Raw genomic sequence first — 19857 nt, forward strand, 5'->3', positions numbered from 1 at the left:
TGTTGTGTCCAGGGCTGCGTGGGTTTTCATTTTGTTCTCTGGATTCCTCCCACATCCCAAAGACAAGTCGTGCTTAGGTTCATTGGCTAATCTAAACTGCCCTTTGTTGTGCATACATTCATGTGTGTGTGTCTGCCCTGCCCTGCCCTGTCTAGGGTGTGTCCTGCCTAGCATTTTGTGTCTGCTGGGTTAGGATCTGACTCTGTACTGGATGACATCCTGTTAATGGATGGATGCACACATGGATGACAATAGTTGAATGTATATTTTCCTACATGGCTCTATAATCAAAATGGGTTTGGCGGCACTTTGGTCATTTTCTAAGTTGCTTTTGTCACTTTTAGGAAGAGGCAGACTTGATGTCACAGAAATGACAGGTGCATTTTTATAAATTGTTCAGTATTGCCCTGGGAAATACACATTCTGAGAAAATAGTCTTTCAGGGCTCCTATGGAAAGGTATGTAATGTTATATGGATAAGTTTGTATGAACCCTTTACACTGTCCAGCTAACAGGCAAGATAAGCTGTACTGAACCTCTCATCTGTAATCATTCCCGTCTCCTTTTGTGTGGTAGTATCCTTAGATCTCACCGTTTCCCAGCTCCCACCAGGGCAGTCAGACACAGCCTCACCACGCTGCTTGGCGATTCTCTTCAAAGGTTGCTGTGGCACGCCGGCAAAACATGCTCAGTGGGTTTGTGTGGGTGTGCTTTCTATCTCGAAGAGCAGCTTGTCTGAGATCATTTTCAGTTTATTAGAAGAAAAGAGCCATGGAAAAAGATACACTTTTTAACCTTATCAATAAGGTGGTTGTTGACAGATTATCATTTTCTGCTCTTGAGGGCAAATCTAACCATCTAATAAAAAAATAAAAAAAACATGTGTAGGCGGGAGAGTTAGATTTGTATGTTCTCTTAAAATGTGAATATGATGTAAAGGAGCAAGTGAATGTGACATCCAAAGGCAGAACAAATTTGAAACAAAGATGAATGTTAGTTTTTATTGCCTGAGTTTTCAAAGTTGTTAACCAATGGGCGAGAGCAGTACATATGTTTATTAGAGTTATTGATAATGAGTTAGAGGTAAAGAGTTAGTTAACTGTCTTAATTTGACAAATGGCTATATTTTATAAACTAAATTCAGTGAGTAAATAATTTACCAACTGAAAAATCGAGCCCCAAGTGTGATTCCCTAAGATTTTATTTAATATTTAAAGTTATCATTCCCAGTAGGCGAATCGTTACATCGACTGAGATAAAACATGCTTTAGACAAGTTTGCAAGGTGCTAGACCACTTTTTTTCAAGTGACTTCAAATATCACGCAACACTTCATAGATCTTTGAAGATGTAAGATTCAGTGTTTTCTTGTAGTTTTTCTCAATCTTGTGCTTCAGACTGGTAGGACAGTGACTGGCACTGAACTCACTACATTTCTGAGGTGCTGAATAAGAATTTTAAATCTATTAAAACACTATTATTAAGCGTATAACATGAAAATGCACTAAATGTTCTGACATAAAATAAAACCAGAATCCACATTTTCTTAAGTAAAAAGGGTACTAGTAATTAATTGTAGTTTTATGGTTTTTTCGTCGGCTTTTTGCACAACATTTCAAACATATTAATTATTATTCCTGGGCAGAGCAAAAAGGTCTTTGATAGACCTTTACCTTGCATGGTCTGCATAACTGCATCACAGTATAGAAATATGCACATGATGTATCACCTAGATAAAACCTTAAAATGATGATATTCAGAAGCATTGTGACTCTTGCCCTGGTTCAGGACCAGTCTAGCTCCTTGCAGGATGAGCAGTCTACGAAACTATATTGTTTTTGTTGTTGTTTTTGTTTTCTTTTCTTCTGTGGTTTTTGTGCTTGGAGACCGGTGTGGAACAAAAAACACAAGAGACCGTTGTGTCGATGGGCTTGAGGGAGTTTCGGTGTCAGTTTCTCAGAGGTTTCTGCAGTGCGCAAGGATTACTGTGTCATTAGTGAGTAGGAGGGCAGATCTCTGATTGCTTGACTTTGAAGCTGCCCTGTCGACTTTGTTTGTGTGACTGACAGGAAAGTGGGTGTGAAAGACTGGTTGGGAATTTATTCAGCTCAAAATAGATGCCAAATTTGTTCTCGTTCTCGCCATGTCTGTCTGTATCATGCGTAACAGCCCTGTCTCTTCAGCAGCTGCTTAGCAGGTTGTTTGATTAAATTGGATTTCTTCCATGTCATCAGTACATCGTCCTTTTCCATTTACTTCAGTTGAGTATAGTATCCTGCATTAAACCAAGGTCTTCCCATGTTAAAAAATAAACATTTCTTCACTACCTGTCACATAATTAGCATCCCAGGGACCAATATTTAATTAATCAAAAAGCTAGAATCTGGAACAAAAGCCAGAAGTGTTCTACCAGCATCCACGTCTGAAATGGACAATCACTCACTCTCCTTCCTCTTATGAACCCTGTTTATCTGTGCCTTATTACCATTTTTGGCGAGATGTATAAGATCCTCTGCTTTTCATTCTACTTGAGCTCCTAATTACTTAATTGAATCAGATATTGACTCAAATGGTGCAACGTCCTTAGCCATTGGGAGTTTAAATTTCCCTATAAGCCTGCAGGGCTGTGGCTTCTCAAGACCAAGTTTCAGTATAACTGGATTAATCAGCCCAAGCTTATGTCATCTGCTTATTCCTATGACCAGACAGCAGCCGTATCATTTTGGTGTTAGATTTGTGGATCTTGAAAGCTAAGTGAGGCTGAGACTGATCAGTGAGAAATCTGTAGAAGATTGGACCAGTATGTGGCAGTAGATTTGAGTGATGAAAATGTTGACATCACAGATCCGTTACTGCTTCTCACAAGAGCATTGGTGTCAACATGCGTGTCAACTTAATATTAAGTTCCCTTTGTTTAAAATGAAAAGGTTACAAATGTTGAACTGAGCCACGCAGACTGTTAATATCACAGTTGCCTGCTGCTTTGATCTGTATGGCACTGAAAATTGGACCACAACAAAAGAGGGAGGGAATAACTGTTGGTGTTTCATATTGTTCGAAGTGGATACAGGTACACATCCGAGACTGAGATGAAAGGTAGAGAAATGTGTAATGTGAAAAACAAAAAGAAACAAGGGGAAAAACCTGAATTAAATCATAAGAAACTCAAGCCTCCTGCAGCACTGACATTTTGTTTCTTCGTAATTTAAACATTTTATTTATGTAAATATATGAAAGCGTCTGCGCCTAGCATATATGTCAATGTTCATATTTCTCACCACAAAATCATCTTGAGGCACTGTGTGACATTTACATCAAATATATTTCACAGCAAATGGGGGGGGGGGGGGGCAGGTGTCTTAAAAGGAGAACTTGTACGTTCTGTCAGACAAATTTGCAAATGTGAACTTTATTTTCTTTTTTAAGACTGTTCTCAAGATCATGTGGATGAAGGGATTTTTTTTTCTTTTCAGTTTAATAGTCTTCCTGTATGATTATTGCCTTCAATAAAGGGGATGTAATATGGTTTTTCCCCTTCTTGCGCATGATTAGAATGAGATTAATTTTGCTTTTGCAAGTAGTGGGTACACTAAAACATGCACAGTTTATTCCTGATGTGTATAAGAAGACTTAATGTGAGAGACCCAGCTTTGTTTATGCTTAGAGCTTTCTGTACCCTGAGGTTTGGTTGTACTAAATTAGTCATTTGATCAGTCATAGAGTAAACAAGTGTTCATTTTAGTGCTCCTACAGGCCCTGAGCAATCAGATATCTTTGGTTATTATGTAAAGTCAAGAGGACAAACTCTCTAGGTAATTTTGACAATCCCTAAAATACACCCCACATTTATGAACTCTAATCAATTGCAGGGTAAGTGTGTTTTAGTCCTTTTTCATTGTGTGGCCTGGTGCTGTACACCTGCAGAGAAACACAATGAGTCCTATGTAGCAATTTTGTTTTGCAGAAGTTATTGGCACACTTTGTTCAGTTTCCTGATTGTCTTTTTTTAATTTATGTTGTGTGAGCTGCTGAACTCAGTGTACCATTTCTATTGAATATAGGTCTTCCACATATCCACCAATCAGAAGAGAGTTCCTTATAATCTGAAAGTGCTTGGACTTCTGTTTGTGATGACTAAGCAGACTTTTCACTTTTCACAGGCACACTAGTGTTTTTGTCTTTTTCACCTTTGTATCTGACTCGGGAATACATTTTGTTGCCCTTACTATCCTTCACTCAGGAATATGCTTAATAGGTTTATTTTGAATGTGACATACTTCAGAAACCTCTTTACAGTTTGCTAATGGGAGCACAAGGAGCATTATAAACAAGACAGAGTCCATCAAGTGCATAACATGGTCTTCTGTTAAAACTAAAATAGTATATATTGTATATAATTGTATATATTGCTATTAGTGATATTTCCAGTGTTCCAGTGTTCCAAATGCTGAAGAGATTGTGATTGGTGAATGAGGATAGTTTAATGAGCACTCAAACCAATATTGCACTGAAGAACACGGTAAAATTAAGGGTTTAAGAACTCCTGAAAGCAGCTGTATATATAATTGCCTCTACATATATTTTGGGATTATTAAATGAAAGCTAGACTGTATCATCTTGATCAGATTCAAATTCTTATTCATGAAATATTGACTCGGCCAAAAACCACAACATTCTGTAATTGCGACAACTAATACTTCCTGTTTGTACAAAATATTAAGAATAATAATACACCAAAATTACACTAATGAATTCAACAATGCTGTATTTTTCAATTTTGTGTTGCTACTAGATGTGGTTAGAATTACTGGCACTGGTCAAGAGCTGTTATTGCAAGCCACTGCTCAATGAGAAAGGAGTGGAAAATACTGGGGGGGAGGTCATAGACAAGAGTGTTCGGTTACATTGTCTGTTTGTCACAAGTAGTGGAAAGTTCCAACCATGGTCTCAAATCTGACACAGTCCATTTTACACTCTCCACTCGCCATCCACTTCTCACAGACCATAGAGCCTTGCGAAGAGCATACATCACGGAAAGCTAACGGCCAAATCCCAGCAAACCGTTTGTTTCCGGTCGGTAGCCTGGTCGGAAACATTCTGAAAAAGCCGACATGATGAAGCGAGAGTGCTGTGCGCAGTCAAACGATGCCCTGTTTAGTCCAATTCAAATAATATTGCATCAACAATCAACAGCCTGTGTTGGTATGAACACCCAGAAGCATGTTTACGTACGGGACTGAGGTCATGGCATTGGAACCATACGCAACAGCTGTAAATACCATTCGATGCCCACCGGGACAGAATTCCACAGTCACACTGAACACTGGAGAAGAAGAAAAATTTAAAATGTAACCCCTGCATCTAAATGCATTACAAGGTTCATAGAAATCTATTAATACACTATGACATGCTTTCACTTACTTGTCTGTACCCCCCAGTGAGTGAATATGATTTGATTGTTTGATTAAAATGCTTTCTGGAGGACAACTTGAGACCATTTAAAAGGGTCAACTTGTTAATTCAGTCTGCAAGAACCCCAGGCATCAAGAGGAATGGTCTCATGACATCACAGATACAATAATTCAGCCCTTAAGGATATTAGTAGTAGTAGCAGCATTGATGGAAACTTGCACAAACATCTAATCTAAGCCATGTGTTGACTAAGCTGCACACGGAGAAGGGATGGGAAGGATCACTAAACTGGGTTCCTGAAGCTGTTAGTCTCATCACGATCCACTAGGGACTTTGTTGACAATCTGGCCACGATTTCCACCATTTCTGTTCTGAGGCTCTTCTGACTCATATTAAGCATGAACCATATTTTAGCTGCCTTTATGGTTTTTCCTTCAGGACATGTCACTGTCTTTTGTAGGTGTTTCTGCCTTCTTTGCCTGTTGCTGTGCTTTCCTTCCCTTTTTTTGTGATTTGCAGGACAGGACCTGTGGACAACTGTGGTTAATGTTAAATGCCCATGGCTCCTGCATTTACTAACACAGTGACAAATAAGTTAATTTGCTTCTATAAAACAAACAAAAAAGCAAGCCACATTCTGCTAAAAGGCAAGCTTCATTGGAAATGTGTCAATGAAGTGTGTACTGTGGTGCTGAACTGCTGCTGACACGCTTGTGAATTCCCCTAAGAGTTTCTCTCTGCACTGCCAGTTATACAGTAGATGTTTTGCAAGATTTTGTTTTTGTTTGTTTGTGTTTGTGTTGTAATGAAGCAGACTCACTGGTTATTCCATCAAAAATCACTTGGTGCAAGATGGCACACTGATCACTGGGAGGAACATTTCTACTTGCATATTTGTTTGTTGACTCCCATTGAAATGATCACCTGATGCATTGGAAAGCCTTGCCCAATGCTAAAAGACCTTCCCTGTTAAGAGTGCTCTTTCTCTGCACTCTGCAATGCACTCTGGGATGTTTTGTTGCCCCAGATCCAGATTGCACTCTCGGTGATTTGTGCGTTTTGCAGTGCACCAGCACAAGTATTTTCCATGGAAAATCACAACAGGGAACCTAGCTGGGTATCAGTGCATTTGCAGCTTATGTGCTATTCTTCTGAGAACTGTAGACATTATTACTAAAGGTATCTGACATTGCATCTCTTGAAATACCTGGCTTGTCGTACTTGTGCTCCCTTTCCTTTAACAAGATGGATATAACACGACTCTTGATAACCTCTGCCCTCACCCAATCCAATAAGCAAGACGCCGCTTCATTTTCCAAGGTTGTTTTCCTCTGGTTATTTTAGAAATGATCTTGCAGCCAATCACGCTCTGTGCCGGTGCTCTGTGCACACTTTGGAAGGACATTTCCCCCAATAAGTGACCGATTGTTTCCACGTTAAGCAATTTGCATAAGAGGAACAAAATGAGAACATTCAACTATTACGAGCACTTCCCTTTATGCCAGCCAATCTCCAGCACTACCGTCCGCCAAAGCTGACACTTGATATTACTGCAGACCCTTGTTCTTGCTACTCTGTGGTTTCCTTTGTTTATAGTACTTGTTGCTGTTTGACACGGCAATTTTACTGCTATGCAAATGCACGCACCACGTCTCACCTGTGCCAAAGAATCAGTTTTCAGGGGTGGGACTCTGTAGCATCAAGCTTTTGGTATGTGTGGCTGTTTCTCAGCATGACAAATATTAGGTACTCTTCACTCCAGTGTTTCCTTACCCTCTTCGCGGGGTTTGGTTCCAGCTGAGTTCTCAGTTACTTAATTGAAACAGTAATTGGTCTAATTACTTGCTTTAATTTGACTTTTATAACTGTTTAACTTACACACAGTAGGAGAATTCAGGTGCCTTGTATGGATTTTATTTTTAACTTGACATTTCCAGCTGGGTTTACATCACTACTAAGGTCTGATTAGACCGTTAAAATGAAACAAAAAATAATAGGAACCACTGCTATACTAGGTGTTTCAAAGATAATTATTTTCTTTGAAGTATCTACTATGGAGTGAACAGAACCCTTCTACCCCTATTCTCTAGGTTTTGGAGAGCTTCCGTCTTCAGTGGCAGGACAAGATCATTAATTTCTTTCCTGATTGACCCAGAATTATCTGGGCACAATATCTAATGGTTCACAGTAATACCCAATTGAAATTCTAGTCATTAAGTAGTCATTATCTTCTTGATAATCTGTAGTTGGGAAATGAATACATTTACCACTCAACCAGCAATTCACCAGATAATAACATCTGATTAACTGGGGATGGTTCTGGTCAATCTTCTATTGAGCACCAGGCATGGGAAATTAGCTCCTTTAGTCAGACTGTGAATGTATGGGGTGCGACTGCGATAACAGAAAACCTCATTGTTGCTTCACACATGATTGATGGTCATTAAACAGTTCATGCTGTTAACGATAGATTTCGCAGTGCTGCATCACCAATTTGTGTGTGTTTGTAGTTAATCCGGTCTTGACCGAGTGCAGAATTGGGTTTTTTTGCTGCCAGTATTCAGAGAAAGAAAATCGTTTGTTAGTTCACGTCGGCACGTCACAATGCATTAACGCTTAGCAGAATGACTTTAAGTGGCAACTGCTGTGTGTGGACTATCCTACAAGGCCCAGCACTGTATGAGAAACACATGCCGACTGGGTTAATCGGGGGAAAGAGTTCAACAAGGTATCGCCAAGCCACAAGTGTCAAAACCTCCTTGTGATGAAGCAAGGTCTCTTTGAAAGTCACCTCATTAGTTTTGATCAGCAGTGACATACCTAGGCAAGGCAGACCGTGGTATATTGTGAAAAGCTGTGTGAAAAAGTGATCTAATCTAATGTGTCACCCTTGTGTGTTTTTATGCTAGTTTTGCCTTTTGCACGGGACCAATCTTGTATACCAGGAGAGGGCTTGGTATCTGGAGCACAACTATCTGACACCAACCACCAGCAGGCAAATAAGGAGTCAGGTGAGACATTTCAAAATCTGTTTTGTTTTGTGCACGTGGCAAAGCAGAGATGAGTGTTGTGCTAAATATACCGTAGTGTCATTTGCCACTTTCTTTCTCTATCTGTTGTTGTATCTAGGTCAGTCAACTCCACTCCTCCCTAAAACAAAAGCTGATCAATTTGCAAAGTCTGGCTCACACACATCTTCACTTTCCACTGAATACATACATATCTGGGATCTTGCATGTTTAAAACAGGATAGTCCATTCTATAGATGCTCTATCACTTTATTCAGCAAATACTTGCATAAGTCAGTGAAGAGGCTTGCACACATTCCTGGCAGACTTTTTTTCTTCATTCTTTGAAGTGGATTGTCCTCATTTGACACCAATCAGAGAAACACCCTCAGGAGAGCATTCACATTACACCGAGACAAGAAAGGAGTCCTGTCTTCACACTCCCCACAGGCAACATTACTGGCAGTCCAGTATCTTTTTAAGTGACACCGAAAGATCAATGGTAAAAGAGAACTAGTTTGGTTTAGCTGGCAATCTATTTGGAAAACGGCGCAGAAGACGAGGACCCACCCTGCCCCCGACCTCCATGAATCGCTCCCTGGACTCGAGTCAGGATTTTCAGTTGTTCACAGTTGGTTGTCAGCAAACACACCATGTATTAATAACGGGCCTCCCACACTTTCAAGCATGTAGAAGCAGAGGAGCGGTGTTTTGACACTAGCGTGTTGCAAGCAGGCTCACAGGTGCCAGTGTGTTTTTGTTTTTCCAAGGCCGAGACACCGAATGCAAATGTGGCAAGGTACATATCCTGCTTTACTGCAGCCTCCCCAGTTTAGTACTCCCACCAATCACCTTTCAGTCACAACCACGTCAAAGTTTCTGTTTCATAAATATAGCACAGTTATATTAATAGCTCTTAAGCTCAAATTAAATGAAATTCTCACATTCTGACCACAACTAAATGAACCATCTACAGAAATAAATAAATAAACAACTTCTGACTTTTACTTCTGGGTATTTAAACATGTGGCTTAATAGGAAACCATTTATACCATTTATATGAGTGAATAATCAAATTTTTAATTGTCTTTATCAAGAAGGAAAAGTGCTTTACTTTTTAAGATATTTGATGAGATTAATGTTTCCCTGTAAAATATCCTTTTAAGCCAAGACAAAAACACGTATTTTTCATCCAGGTCAATCATTTTGTTCTGATTCTTCCTCTCTTAGTCGTATGAGGAAAAGATTTCCATAGAGCTCATAATTATTACCCCCCTTAGTGTTGCTATATGAGCAGACTGAAATGATGAAGGCCATTGTAGTACATGTAGCAAAGTTGACAGAACTGCCAGACTTGACTAGTGGACTATTTGGTGTCGATCCACAAGTAGTTTGGATATATTCAGAGACCGTAATGTTTCCCACCACAGATACTACAGTCCTATCAGTGCTGTTAATGTCAAGTTCTGCATATTATCAGCAAATTGAAATATCCCGGGCACAGGATAATGGTGCCAATGAAAATCATCTCCTGATAACATCACTTTGGTTACCGCCATGCTCAGCCTAGTATATATTGGCCGCAGCTCAGTTTAACCCCAGTTTAATATTTGTTCAGACTGCATGTATGCTTGTTTAGACGTTTGGCAAACATACAGATACTGTACTCTGCTGTGTAGGTGTGCATTTTATTTTTTATTTTTTATTTTTTTGAGCTTCATGAATTTTCAACATTCTTTTTGTTGTCCACAGTACACACACTTAGTTCCGCAAGAATAGTCTTCCATTCATCATACCAAGAAATTCAGCTCCCACCTAAAACGGTTTTGTATTGCAAATGACAAAATTTGACAAAATTAAAGAGATTTAAACTCTTTATTGTAACGGCATTGACTGGTTTAAGGAGGTGCCTGGTAGTGTTTTATTTTCCGATTCTGATTGAAAACCTAAAATACGAAAAGGACAACCCTCACGTACTTATCAAATGCACACAGTTTACTTAAGTAAGCAGAGTGATTCATGAGTTTTTCTTTTTTCTTTTTTTCATGTCAGCTTTTTTTTTTTGAGTGGGGGAGGCTAGGAGTTCTCTTGCTAGCAGGATTGACACACTGCGCCTTCCTCCATATCCCTGGCTGTTGGCTGCTCCACTCTAATCAGACAATCCCAGGAGACCTCCAGCTCACAGTGCAAATACAGAGCAGCTTGTCTCGTATGCCCTGGAGGTCTGTTTTAACAAAATAAGCCAGGCCCTTTGGGAGCAGGAGTGGAACAATGCTGGCTGCAGTAAAGGCATTTGGGTGTGAATTTTCTCAGTGTGCCTCCAGGCCCTCAGAGTCGCCCTGCTATTGTTGACCAGCCTTTCTCATTACACTGGTCAATATTGGTCCCACAAGGGCCTTCTGACTTCATGGGAACCAGAGACCGGAGAGGCGGTGAGTCATCAGTTATCGATTTCGTGTCTCATCCCCGCCAGCTGAGTCCTGCAGGAATGCAAGCTGTTTTTAGGGGCCCTTAGACTGAGGGTGAGTTGTCTAATTAGGTCACACATGGCAGACTTTAAAGCAGTAGTCCAAAATTAAAGCAGTCTGTTGGGCGGGACGCTGGATACCTTCCATTTGTCAGTGCGTGCTTATTTAAGTATGCCGCTTCTCTTCCTTTCATGCTTGCGATGGGCCTGGCTTCTTATCTTTTGTTTTCACACCGCCCCCAACCCCTAACACACTCTTCTACGAATAAATACACTGTTTGTACTGGACAAAGTTGAAGTTACTTGATTCCGAACTGATCGTTTAACGAGTGCTAAAGATTACAGGGGGAGGTAAACAGTGTGCGTTTATAATGTGAAAGCATACTGAAGTGTTGACCAGCATGGGAAAATAAAAGAAAATGTAATGTGTAACTTGCTAATTCTAAACTGAAGTAAAAAAAGGACACTACTAGACTTCCTAGTAATTGCATCTTAGTCTTAAACATCTTAAACCATGTGTGGGAAATTCAAGATCATTTTAACAAGATGCTTCTCATATTAGCAAAGCTAGAAATCAATGTAAATATGTGTAGTAGTAAATTGTAAGTTAGTAAATTCGATTTTTACAAACTAATGTATCAAATCCATCCAAATGCATTTAGATACTGTTCAGTCCTAAGATATTAGAAACTCCCATCGTTCCTTAATACGAGTCTTTTAAAGAATCCACTGGGAACATTAAACACGGTGTATTTTCTTAAAAATGTGTACAATGCAATTAATGTGAAGGAAGATGCAACTAAGTCCGTAAAGTTTTTTTAAAGTCATCCTGGGTATTAGACCGACTAACTATTTAACAATTTAACTTATTTTTGTGTAGAATTATGGCTTGGTTTCATATTTTATGTATTCTACACATTTTTATGTTTTATATAAATGTTCTGTTAATACATAGTGCTTAAGCTGAGTGTGACCTTGCACCAAAAAGCCTATGAGCTCAGTTTAATGCCCTTCTCAAAAAGCAGAAGGGAAAAAACCCCACCATCAAATACACTGAGAGCTGAAAAGCACGACTACACAGTAGTGAAGGCCCAACAGGCGTTTTGTGGTGTTTCTTGTTCAGCACCACAGTAATACTGGACAGTTCCTTCCCATGAAGAAATGCAGGGAATGTGCTCTGTTCCTCCCTTCTCCTGCTCCACAGTGCCTGCCTTATGTGAAGCTGCCCTCTAATGTGACCTCCAGGATGGCCCAGGCCTCACAGTGCACATTAGCTGTCCAAACACACGCCCTCCATCCCCTCATTGAAAAGAGGAGGTTCTGTTTACTCTTAGATTTGGTCTTGTTATTATTCCTTTCGACCAGAACCAGAATTGCTTTAATCGTGCCTGTTTTGGGGGCACACGATCCTAAATACTATTGCTGTCTTGGGAATCAAAGCAATCTGAATGTATTCAATATGTATGGTGCTGTTAGCATTGGCCCACACATCTATGACTGGGTATTTCAGAGAGAAAAGAGACCGCCGTGGGTTTTGCAGTGTAAGCGGAATATAGTTTGCCAAGCTATGCGACAGTGTCGGCTTTCATAACTTAAGAACAATCGTGCTTTGTGCCAGGATTTCAGTCTCGCCTCCTCCTGTCTGGATGCCGCTTATTGCCTTCCATGAGGTAGTGATGACTCATCAGTTTTAGCTTGCAAAGAGACAAAAGATGAACTCTTAATTTTGCATTAAATTTTTTCAACTCTGAACATAATGCCCCTGCAGGGGATGAGCAACGCAGTAAGGAAGGAGCCACCAGCATCTTCACAGACTCGAACGGAACAGGAATCGTATTGTGTCCTGAGGCTTAAGGCGAGAATAGGTTGAAAGAAAAGCATCCACGTGTTTTGTTCCACTGCCACCAGATGGCACTAAATTGAGATTTGGAAATTGCAGAGGTAGATGGTACAGTATTGCGATGAAGGGCTTCTAAAATTGGGCTTCTTTTGTTAAATAAATGAATAAATCTAATCTAACCTATATTCATTTTTAAAGTATGCAGTGAGACTCCATCGGTTATTCAAAGCCTTTGATATTTTTTTTTGCCCATCCCCTGATCTGTGCCTTTCATCAGCTTTGACCCAGAGTTCTTCTGAAATCTCCTTGGTACTCATGGTTGAGTCTTTGCTTTGAAATGCACCACCCAGCAGATAGAACCTACAAGAACTGCTGAATTTAACCTGAAATCATGTGAATCACTGCAGTTTAACACAGGCGGAGGCCACTTAACTTAGTGTGTGATTTTGAAGGCGATTCAGGAGTGCTATTACAAGGGGGTGAACACCTATCCAACCAAGCTATTTCAGTTTTTATTTGTAATACATTTTCTACACATTTCTAAAAAACAAAAACTTGTAAGTTGTGGGGTAGGATGTGTAGATAAATGAAAAAATAGTCTCCACCAGTTACCTCTGGCCTTTTCACACAAAGCTCCTTGAAGCCCCAACTCCACAACTGACTCACCGTCTGTCACCCGGAGCAACTTACCAACTTTCCAAGCTGCCTTGTGTCACATGAGGCATGACATCACTTCCTGTTGGGAATGGCTCTGCAACAGCAGTACTTGATGCATACTTTACTTTGTGTAATCCACTTGGGACAAAAGCTATTATTCCTTTTTTTTTATCGTACCTGTAAGCAAAACATACCTCACCTCTGAGGACAGACAGTCCCTGCCCAACGATGGATTAATGCATTTTTTTATGTCTTTGAAACCTTTTGTCTACATTACACAAAACTATAAAAGAATATATGAAATCGCCAGACCCCTGTGTCAATAATGTGAGTGCTCAATATCCTTCCTTAATGAACTGTCAATGCTGAGTGTATCGGTACAAATATTCAGTCCAATGAAGTCATTGAAAACTCGTGAGGAATGCTAACCCTATGCAAGACGTGTGGCTTTTAAAGGTTGAAAGTGATTGTAAAAGGCCCAAATATTGAAAGTACATTTTGTACAACGGAGGAAAAGCAGGTCAAAATTTGCATGTGCTTTGTTTTGCCTTGCAGTCATGTTGCTTTGTGCCTTTAAGAGTCACACACAATTGTTGGTGTGCCACAGTTGCAAAGAAAGCAAGCTCTGGGGCATACCCATGGTGCATGTGTAAGAGAAATGCATGGATTGATGTATGGAGAACTGCATAGCACTGCATTACCACAAACTGCAATGGCCGTATTATATCTGTTACATAGTTGTGTCCATATGTCACCTCTTTCTCGTGCATATTTGAATAGCGCCCATATTGAAAAGATCACTGTTGGTTCTTTAAATAACTGATGACAAGTAATTCCAATGTCAAAGGAAACACATGCAGACAAATGTAAAAATAACTTCTGTAGGTTGTATTTGTCTCTTTTATTATCAGAACCGTGGGCCTGTGGCTCTCAATCTGATCTAATATGATAATTTTTGAGTTACCGGAATCTAGCGCAGCGTGTCATGAGGCCACACTGTAGTGCTTATTTTTGTTCAAACCAACCTGATTGAATTCTTAATATTCCTAATCAGGGCTTTTTAAGTTCAAGTTAAATATAACGTGTGGAAGTGTTTTAATATTGAAAAGGATCCTCAAAGGATTAGTTTGCATAGATGTCCTCTGTTTTGGTCTATATGCATGCTGGGGTTGAAGAACAAGTGCAGTGCAAAGTTAATGCAAGAATACAAGAGAGGTAGTTTGTTTCAAGACATTTATCCTATTTGAGTCCTACACAAATGTATTTTTGATTTACACTGGTGACCTTAGTTTCATTGTTAAACTTCAGTGTTGTCTTTTGTCACTGATCATCGAGATTTTCAAAACTCTGTTCAAGATTAAAGATTCTAAGTTTGACTTGCATGACATTCCTCTGACCAGTATTGAACATAATCTTATCATGCATCATATAAAATATATTATTATAGAGGTGAAACAATCCTGCAGTCAAAATCACACTAAATATAATGAGTTGTTACTGCAATACAGATACCAAAAAAAATCTGAGGATGATTTTTGATGTATATTTATCCAATTATAACTTATCTTAAATAATCGTACGGTTAAGAAGACCAGATCATTCACTTGATGCCTAACCACACATCTGTTTGAAGACTTGAATGACTGTATGTTGTCCCCATATAAATCTCAAGATTCAGATAACTTTTTCATTTTTAACCCTTATAAAGCCTGATATGTAGAGAGTCCCCAGATATTAATATTAAAATAGGAAGTTGTGGTTAAGATTAGTGTGAGAAACCTTAATTCAGTTTTGAGGTGTCTGCCACGTTTTCTCTTTGTAATCCCTTCAGTAATAATAATGCAAACCCAAACCACAAAGGTATTTTTTAATATTAGAAGGCAAGACAAAAAGAACAATTACAACAGCAGAAAGAATGATACATAAAAATCTCTGTGGAAAAGTTTCAACTAAAATACTGCATAACTATCTTGTTAAATGTGTCGGTTTTCGGTATTAAACACTTAAGTTTCGGACCAAATCTGTAAATTATTGAAACTGAAACTTCCCCGCAGTTCTGTATATGTACTTTTAGTAGTTTTTATAAAGCTATTTTTATGTTGCTCCTCACATGATACTGTTACAAAGGCCCCCACTCTCTCTTTAAATAAATTAGACGCACCTTGTCTTTCTCTTACTATTCAGTTTATTAGAACCATTATAATATTTCCATCTTACTCTATAATATTACTACTACTACTAATAATATTACCTTTAATTTATGTTGTGCTTTTCAACCCACATATAGTGAAATTAACGAATTAATTCATTAACTTGATACAGGCCTCTGGACAGCTATAGATTCCCCAACTTTTGTTTAGTTTTTTGGGTAGGAACACCTTAATTTTCATTTTGCCAAACTGCCCATCTTCAGTACTTTAAATTTCAAATCCATGGCAATGGTCCATTTTTGAATGTCTGCTGCTTACTAATTTACCTTATTTTGCCAGGAAATGGACTGCCTGTGCACCATACAGCTTCTGCTTGATTAATCACTCTTCATTGCTTGTTGTTTCAGTGGCTGGACCTGTGTAAACTGGTGAAAGACGAAGCTCTGAACGTTGTGTCAGACTTCAACATCCCTGCCTGCTGTGTCCAAGCACCGATCGCAGGGGTAGCCAATCCCAGGGCGGAATGGGCTTTCTACTCCCCTCCTCTGCATCCGCAACCTGCAGGGCCCCATGGGAAGACTGCCAAACCCACTTCCAAACTGTGATCTCACCCTTCACCGAATCCCACCCCCACCCACCACGTGCAATTGATACGCCGCTGGTCATTCCTCTTTCTGATCCCGACACAGCCAGGCTGCGGAGGGAAACGTTCTCAAAAACGAAAGGAGAATTCCCTGAATGTGATTTTTTTTTTTTTTTTAGATCTTTTTCAGATTATATCCTAGAGTACATAAATTCCTCTGAATAAGCTGTTTGTTTACCCTTTATACCCTGTGTAGGTTCCTTCTGACAAGTAGTGCATTTAAATCACATTTGCATTTATTCTTGTCATCTGATTGTTTACAGATCCATATCCCCCTGGTTCTAGAATGATTATTTTTTAGGAACATTTAATTGCAGTGTTAGTGGTTGTATGCATTCCCAGTTCCATATTATTTTTAGTGGGAGTAAAATACATTTCCACATTGATCAGTCTACATCTCTCTAATTATTGATATGTCTAGTTGATCATCTTTTTTGGGCAGTTCCTTCCATGCATCTTTCCTGGATGCCACACGTAAAGAAATGTATCCTATTTAGAATTCTAGAATCATGTTAGGAAATCGTGCATCTCAGAACTTCATTTAAAGAACTGAATACACGCAATCCACCTTGAAAATGATTTATTTACAGAAGCTGATAGTGCTTTAATCATACAGAGCACTGAGTAAATAAACAGCAATGTTTTCATTGGTCACCTGCTAATGTTGTATACTGTGTTCAGTGCTAACAAAATATGTCTGGGAGTAATACTTTGTCATGCCAACATTAGCTTGAGGCTTAGCAGCAACACACTTTGCCAATGTGTGGATGTGATCAACAAAACCGATCTGTGGGATTCATTGCAGACTGCACCCCAAACCCCATTGACTGTGGAAAAGGACCAATCACTTCTCTTTTAGCAGTTGTCATGCCTTATCTTACTGTAATTGGCAACCTGGATGCTCACAGCAGGTGCACTGTGAAGATTCTGGGTTTTGCACCTCTGCCGTCGCCTCACCCATCCCTGGGCAAAGAACCCCATTGATCGCCTTACATGGGCAACCCTTGACCGACCACTACAAACACGTCCCACAATACTCTTAACATGAATTCAGTGGCACCTGCAAGCCAGAGTTGCTGGTCTCACCCACTCAAGTTGAAATAGATATGTTTTAAGGTCAGTGCCACCCCCCCACATCTTGTGCCATCTGTTCTGTACCAACTGCCATATATCTACTTATTACTAGTTTTTCTGTATACTTCCTGTACCACACAGTAACTACGTGTTATTGTATGACATTTACTTTATTATAAGTCTCCTAGAAAAGATGTATTAGCCACAGTATCAGTATTTTATAACTAGAGAATTAAGATAATTTCTACAGTGAACCAGCATTAAACGGCCCCCTTCTGAATGAATGAGGAATGATGGGAAAGCAAAGCATTAAATTCAGATTATGGGTGTTGGAACAATAGACTTACTTCAATAACAGTACAGTTATAGAAACAAATTTGTAATCTATACACAAGCATTTGTGATATATATAGACTGATAAATGTTAAAGATTTACTAATAACTAGTAGAAGTTAGGATTATTATTTTTTTAAGGAAAATGAATAAACCTTTTTCTATACATATTAACTGGTGGAACTAAGGAAGCAAGCTATACAGTGCATTTATTGTATATTGTATGTTCTCTGATGTAAAAATGACATTGAAATGACATTTGGAAACATTAATTTTGGTCGAATTTAAAGTAATCATTCTCGGTGAATGTGTTTTTGATGTTGCACTTGTAAAATATTAAAATCCAATGTAAATTGTTGTTAACACTACCTAACTAGGTCGTCAGAAAATAAATTATGATACAAGAAAACGCTATGCCTGTGACATTTTATCTCCTGCCGCCTGTTTATGAAATTGAAATAATTTTTTTTTTAAATAATAATAATAATAATAATAATAATAATAATAATAATAATAAACACTTCATTGGTTTCATTCTCCGAAACGGGGCAGCCGTGCGTTATTTGATTTTGTCATTTGGTGTGTGTGGGCGAGTGTTTCTACAGATGATTAAAACGGGTTTAAATCACTACAGATTCAACACAGTTCAAACTGAAGGCATGCATGTGGTATGTACTCTAAAGCCTGATTTTAATATCAGCATCATTTCATAAAACAGTGTGTTAACTCATTTTAATATTGAGTATTTGCAGATCGCTTGTTTATGCCGTTGTTCTTTATTACTATTTTCACGTGTGAAATGAGTCAAGGATTTAAAAACTGCTTTTATTGGCTACGGATACTCTCAGATCATTGTCATTATTATTATTATTATTATTATTATTATTATTATTATTATTATTATTATTATAACTAATATTATTATTGTTATTATTATTAATAATCTTTCATAAATAATAATCGAGTTAGTGCTACATTTCACATTTGAATCTGCAACCAACGCAACAGTACGATGTGTAATGTCCCATTTATACAAGCTTAATGTTATTGTTTATGTTATAATTATATATTATTATGATTAAGATTTTGATTTCCGGTTTTGGCTGTACATTTATCCTATTTAAATAATTAAAATAGAGTTCGATGTTGGCAGACATTGACATTTACACAACTTGACTATTCAATAGTGTATACATGCATTAAATATATACTTGAAATGTTATGTTTGTTTGTGTGTTATATTATTAAGTTGTTGACTGAAGATTTAGACATAGAAAGGTCTCCGTTTTCTTTTCTTTTTTCTCCTGTGGCTTTTTGCACACCCACTCTTAAAAAGATATTTCAGTTTGAGTAAACCTATGTGTGGCTAGATAAAGGGTTTATTTAAAATCCATACATCAGATCAGACAAGTTTTCAGCGCACTTAGGTTGAAAATTTAAACGGAGACATTTTAGACAATGTCGACCACAATTGAATGGCTATAGCAGACCATAAAGTCTGTCCAGACACTGCATTATTATTTTAATGTGCAGATAAATTCGATAAATGTTGGACATGTGTGTACAGTCATAAATATTATGAAATATATACATTATAGTATATTTATACAATTTCACTAATATATATATATAATGAAAAGCAGTCGTTAAAATAGCGTTAAATATAAATTTAAAATCAGATTTTCTTAAACTAAGTATCTAAAATCGAATTAGAAAATATAAATGCTTTTAGAATTAAATGTACATACCCTCCCAAACAGTTACCTAATGTGTTAAATGGAGAGATTACCAAAAAGAAAGGATGAAATGTCAAACGGATGCAAATATCTCTAAGGAAGCTGCAGGAGATAAAATGTGTCAAAGCTTCAAATAGAGGACGTGCAAGAAGTAATTTCAGAAAACAGATCAGTGATATTGTAACAACGCAAGCCCGCAGTGAAGAATGACAATTCACACAGTCAAGATTGTGTAGCGACTCGGGAAAAGCGAGGAACTCTTCTCTTTCGTTGTAAAACTTCAATTAAACACCTGCGCGGATGACGTTCATTGTCGATAGCCTAACTGGAAGACATTTTCGCCTCCTGTTTTAGAAGTAGCGCAGCAGCAGTGCACTGGTCGCGTTTGTGTTGCGCAAAGGTCCGCAGTTGTGCGCGGGTCTGCGCCGCTCGACCAATGGGATCGGTGGGATTGTACAAATCTGCGCAGAACTGCGGACATCTGCGGAACCAGAACGCGGCGATCTCTATACCAGAACTGCGCTTAAAAACATGATCC

General features: G+C 38.6%; 1 protein-coding gene across 1 annotated transcript in view; it reads left to right on the forward strand.

Moving 5' to 3' along the window:
- Positions 1-17992, forward strand: part of acoxl (acyl-CoA oxidase-like) — a 98064-nt gene extending 80072 nt beyond the window's left edge. Inside the window, exons 18-19 of the mRNA XM_066696829.1 lie at positions 8321-8422; positions 15941-17992. Coding sequence (XP_066552926.1) covers positions 8321-8422; positions 15941-16138 — 300 coding nt within the window. The 3' untranslated portion in view covers positions 16139-17992. The remainder of the gene's footprint in view (positions 1-8320; positions 8423-15940) is intronic.
- The last annotated feature ends 1865 nt before the right edge of the window (positions 17993-19857 follow it).

The sequence above is a fragment of the Amia ocellicauda genome, chromosome 23 (genome assembly GCF_036373705.1).
Source record: "Amia ocellicauda isolate fAmiCal2 chromosome 23, fAmiCal2.hap1, whole genome shotgun sequence".
NCBI classification, from domain to species: domain Eukaryota; kingdom Metazoa; phylum Chordata; class Actinopteri; order Amiiformes; family Amiidae; genus Amia; species Amia ocellicauda.